This window comes from Lathyrus oleraceus, chromosome 7 (genome assembly GCF_024323335.1).
Source record: "Lathyrus oleraceus cultivar Zhongwan6 chromosome 7, CAAS_Psat_ZW6_1.0, whole genome shotgun sequence".
In the NCBI taxonomy this organism is placed as follows: domain Eukaryota; kingdom Viridiplantae; phylum Streptophyta; class Magnoliopsida; order Fabales; family Fabaceae; genus Lathyrus; species Lathyrus oleraceus.
Window position 1 is genome coordinate 304,352,283 of NC_066585.1, and position 5,315 is coordinate 304,357,597.

The following is a 5,315-nucleotide window of genomic DNA, read 5'->3' on the forward strand; positions in this document are numbered from 1 at the left end:
ACTTTAATCGTTGTGATATATAACTCGTTATCTAGTTTATCACAACGGTCCTATGTCCGCAGTGGAAAATATCATACATACAATCACACCGTACCTAACAATGATTGGTCGGACGTGGTTGTATAAATGATTGGTCGGACGTGGTTGTATATTTTCAAATATTATGATAAGTGTTTTTTGTAGTAGTATTTAGATGTTAGAGTAGGTGAATTTGCATGATTAACAATGAAACATATAAGTCACTAAAAAAATTCAAGATGAATATTATAAAAAGTAAAAATCAGAGAATGTATGTATGTTGCTATTGCTTCTTGCGTGTGAATTAAATTTATACCGTGGATAAGTGTATTATATAATATTTACCATTGAAAAAGAGTAATAATTAATTTCATATTAAGAAACTAAGAATCTATTTCCAACTTGGTGTTAAGTGACTTAAGTGTTTAGTCCATTATTATTTTTGGCATTTTCTCTCACACTCCCCAAAACCAATTATACCCTCAATAAATTTAACAATATTTTAATTTTAATCATCATCAAGCATTCAGACTAAGGAAGTCAATTAAGAGTAGCAAAAAAGAAAATTATTGGCATTAATATTTGCAGACCGTGGCAGCATGGTTAGGTTATCAATAGAACAGTTGGGGGTTGTAGCTAGAACCGAAGTACTCTTTCACACACTTGCATTTCATTTCACACTAGTTTAATTACTTAGGTCCACATACATAGTATTACATATTATATTATATTCAAATAAATGCTTTGTTACGTGTCGTTTTATTTTTTCTATATATATTTGGTCCTCTAGCACATTATTTTACACCAAAACACAAAACTTTCTTATATCCAATATCTTTGTCATTTCTCCATACTTGCCTTAAAAACAGTATTTTCTCCAATGGAACACTTTGGAAGCATTACTCAGTTTCTTGAAGATAAAAATGTGTTGGTCCTTGGTGCTGCTGGATTCCTTGCAAAAAGTATAAATCTCTTTTTGTTTTATATAAACAAGAAATTAAATGTATTTTGTGATATTTGTTTGATTTTTTTGTATGGTGCTATTTGTAGTTTTTGTGGAGAAGATACTAAGAGTGCAACCAAATGTGAAGAAAGTTTATCTTCTTTTGAGAGCTGCAGATGCTGATTCTGCAACTAAACGGTTGCATAATGAGGTATGTTTATACTCTCATTCACTCCATAAAATATCGTTTTGAATTAATTTTACATGATAAAAATTAAAATATTTTATTTATAATTTAGGATAAAAAATGTATTTTTTTTACTTATCATATTTTGTAGCAAAGAGAGTATATTATAAATATGTAGGTTCTACGTATCAAATTCTTAAAACATGTCTTATTCAAAAGTACGGATTTTCTGATAACTTCATAATGGGTGAGGGGTGCCCACTAATTATAATGTCATTAAATTAATAAATATTTTTGTCATCTTAAAATTTTGTGGTGTGACTTTAGAGAATAAAATAAAGTTGATAGTATGTAGTATTAAAATTTCACACCCACCACAAAAAGGGATGTATTGGTCATAAATTTTTCCCACCAAACAGTACGCTATACTTTAAGTGTTAAATTAATGTTTAGAATATAGTAAGAGTTTATTTTCATGTATGCAGATTTTGAAGAAGAACTTGTTCAAATTGCTGAAGGAAAATCATGGTGAAAAGTTCAATAGCTTTATTTCAGAAAAAGTGACTGTAGTGCCTGGAGACATTTCCCAAGAAGAGTTCAACTTGAAGGACTCAAATCTAGTTAAAGAGTTGTACAATGAAACTAATGTCATAGTGAATTTAGCTGCAACAACTAACTTTGATGAAAGGTATAAATCCTTAGAATTGTTTCTATCTATTATTGCTTTGGAGTGTGTGAACCTGCATTTCAACAGTTATATAATTGCATTAAATGGTAAATATATGGAAGACAGAATCTAGAATAGTAAGACAGACTACTTAATCTAGTTGAAATTTGTAAGATTAAATCATAGTTAAATAAAATTTTATAAAAATATTTATCATAATTATATCAAATTTTGCATGGTTAAACTCTCGACGTCTCATTTATTAAATTATATTGAATAAATTTTTGACTAATAATTTAATGAAAAAAATTAGTGTGCACAAGCTTTTACTTTCAACAAATATTTTCAAAATATTAAAATGACTCTTTTTAAAAATAATAGTATTATATTAACAAATGCAGATATGATGCCGCATTGGATTTAAATACATTTGGAGTGAAGCATGTATTAAACTTCGCCAAAAACTGTATTAATCTGAGGGTGCTTGTTCATGTATCAACAGGTTTGTAATTTATTTTTTAAGAATATTTTTAAGTCCTTTCTACTTTTTTTTTGTGTGTAAAACGAACATTGAAAAAGTTTTAAAATTTTAAAATTCTTTTTAAACTTACCTTCCATATTCTTTCACTCCAACCAAAAATACTGTTACTGTTCTTACATTTATATCATATATTGACAAATAAGGCAATTAATAGGAGGTTTAACTGTTCAACAAATTAATAGGACATTCTATTAAATTCCAATAAATTATTTAAATATAAAATAAATTTTATAAATTTAATATTTTATTTTATTTATTTAATTGATCTCTTCTTAAAATTTATATTTTTAATTGATTATTATATATATATATATATATATATATATATATATATATATATATATATATATATATATATATATATATATATAATATATATATATATATATATATATATATATATATATATATATATATATATATATATACTCTGACAACGTCTGATTTTATCCAACTTTCACTAATTCTTCAAATGCATGAATCATTTCCCATACAAATGACTGCAGGAAACTGTGTTCATATTAAAGGCTATTATTAGGTTCCACCGAGAAATCATAATGGGAGCTATTTATTTCTGCTTTAATTTTTATTATAGTTATTTCTTTATTTAATTAGTGTGTATAGGAAAAATTTAATCAAAAAGAAAAGCCAATAGTAGTACTACTAATAAAAGAATCACATGCTTTAAATTTATACCAAATCCACAGGTTTAGTGGGTGAAATTAATGTAATATTATTGATAATTAAATTCAGCCTACGTATGTGGTGAGAAAGGAGGATTGATTACAGAAGAACCATATAAAATGGGTGTGTCATTAAATGGAGTAACAGGATTAGACATTAATGTGGAAAAGAAAGTTGTTGAAGAAAAATTGAAAATGCTTCAACAAAAAGGAGCTTCTGATAATGATGTTAAATTTGCCATGAAGGATTTGGGCATCAAAAGGTTAGCATCACTAATATTAATATTTCATTTTTTATTTTTAAAAATATTTTATTATTATTATTATTATTATTATTATTATTATTATTAATTTTAGATAATTTTAATAAAATATTATATATTTTTAAAAAATTAAATGTTATTATAATTTTTTTTTTGGAATAACATGGTTTTCTTTTAATAAATTTTTAGAGCAAAAATGTATGGATGGCCAAACACATATGTGTTTACAAAAGCGATGGGAGAAATGCTTGTTGGAACTATGAAGGAAAATCTGCCCATTGTTATTGTTCGTCCTACAATGATTACAAGCACTTACAAAGAACCTTTCCCTGGTTGGGTTGAAGGAGTAAGGTAAATTAATCACCAATTCATTATTATGAAATTAATTAATTAATTAATCATGTTTATTTGATTTGATATATTTTCATTTTTGCAGAACCATAGACAGTATAATTGTGGCTTATGGTAAAGGAAAATTAACATGCTTCCTTGCTGACATTGAAGCTGTTTTTGATGTGGTGAGAATTGTCATTTGATATTGGGAGATATAATTTGAATAAATAAATAAATTTATTGAATAATCAATGTATTTGATTATTTGATTTGATGCAGATTCCCGCTGATATAGTGGTGAATGCAATGATGGTGGCAATGGCGAAACATGCTAATCAATCTATTGATGATAACATATATCATGTGGGTTCTTCTGTTGGAAATCCAGTTAGATATCGTAATCTCAAAGATTACACTTTCAGATATTTTACTGCAAAACCATGTTTAGACAAAGAAGGAAAACTCATCAAGGTTGGCACAGTTACGGTTTTGGAAAACATGAATAGCTTCCAAAGATACATGTTCATTCGATACATGCTTCCGCTCAAGGTTTTTCAATTTCTAATCTTCACTTATTAATCAATTTATCGACGAAACTCGCACGCGCACTAATCAGTTTGTGATTTATCAGGGACTAGAGCTGGTGAATACGACCTTTTGTCACTTTTTTGATGGAACTTATTTTGATATTAACAAGAAGGTCCAAACCGTGATGCGCTTGGTTGATCTCTACAAACCCTATTTGTTCTTCGACGGCTTGTAAGTCAATAAATTAATACAATAAATCATAAATACTTGTCTTAATGTATAAGATGATTAAGGTGAATGCTCTAATCGACTGAACTACGTGACTAAAACGATATGTTTTGTGAACAGATTCGATAATACGAACGCGGAGAAGATGCAAAAAGAAGCAAGACAAAGTGGGGTGGAGATGGATTTGTTTTACTTTGACCCCAAGATGATTGACTGGGAAGACTACTTCATGAATGTTCACATTCCTGGCATTGTCAAATATTGCTTCAAGTGAAACTAGTATGAAATATGAACTTGTTTGTAGCTTTTGTCTTTCAAAACATGAAACTCGTTTGAGTTCAAAGTTATGCCAGCGAGCTTAATAGTATCGGTGGTGTACTATTATGTTTTGAATTTTATATTATAATATATTACGTGTGGAGAATATTTTAATTATAATCTTTGGTGTAATTTTGGCTAGGTATTGATGTATCTTTGTTTTGATGCCTAGTTTTTACCATAGATTTTTTCTTATAGCAACTCATGATATTGTATTCCGTTTTATACAACTTCCTACCACATGATTTCGTGGGCTAACTATCTGCAATCCCCCCACTATGGTGTTGGATTTGGGATTCTTTATTATTAAGAAAATATTAAAGTGTGTTTACAATATATTACTCTCTCATATCTTACATTTCATCTTTTAGATTTATAGATTTATTTATATGAATAATATATAAATTAGAGAAAGAGTTGAATATGAGACAAATTTAGGGGGTGGTTGAAAATTTTGAAGGACTGTGAGTGTGAGTTAAGTTACTCTCCTGATAAGGATAATGTGATAGCAGATGCATTAAGTAGAAAGTCCTTGCATATGTTGGCACTAATGATAGAGCAGTAGATCTTAGTTTGGTGTGTGAGATAACGCCAAGAAATGTGAAG

At 28.0% G+C, this 5,315-nt stretch overlaps 1 protein-coding gene across 1 annotated transcript; it reads left to right on the forward strand.

Moving 5' to 3' along the window:
- The first annotated feature begins 825 nt into the window (after positions 1–825).
- Positions 826–4,847, forward strand: LOC127100563 (fatty acyl-CoA reductase 3). The gene is made up of 10 exons (XM_051037788.1): positions 826–980; positions 1,069–1,172; positions 1,634–1,836; positions 2,217–2,317; positions 3,110–3,302; positions 3,492–3,653; positions 3,739–3,820; positions 3,915–4,184; positions 4,267–4,394; positions 4,512–4,847. The coding sequence occupies exons 1-10, from the start codon at positions 899–901 to the stop codon at positions 4,663–4,665; spliced, it is 1,479 nt and encodes a 492-aa protein (XP_050893745.1). The 5' UTR covers positions 826–898; the 3' UTR covers positions 4,666–4,847.
- Positions 4,848–5,315: the final 468 nt, after the last annotated feature.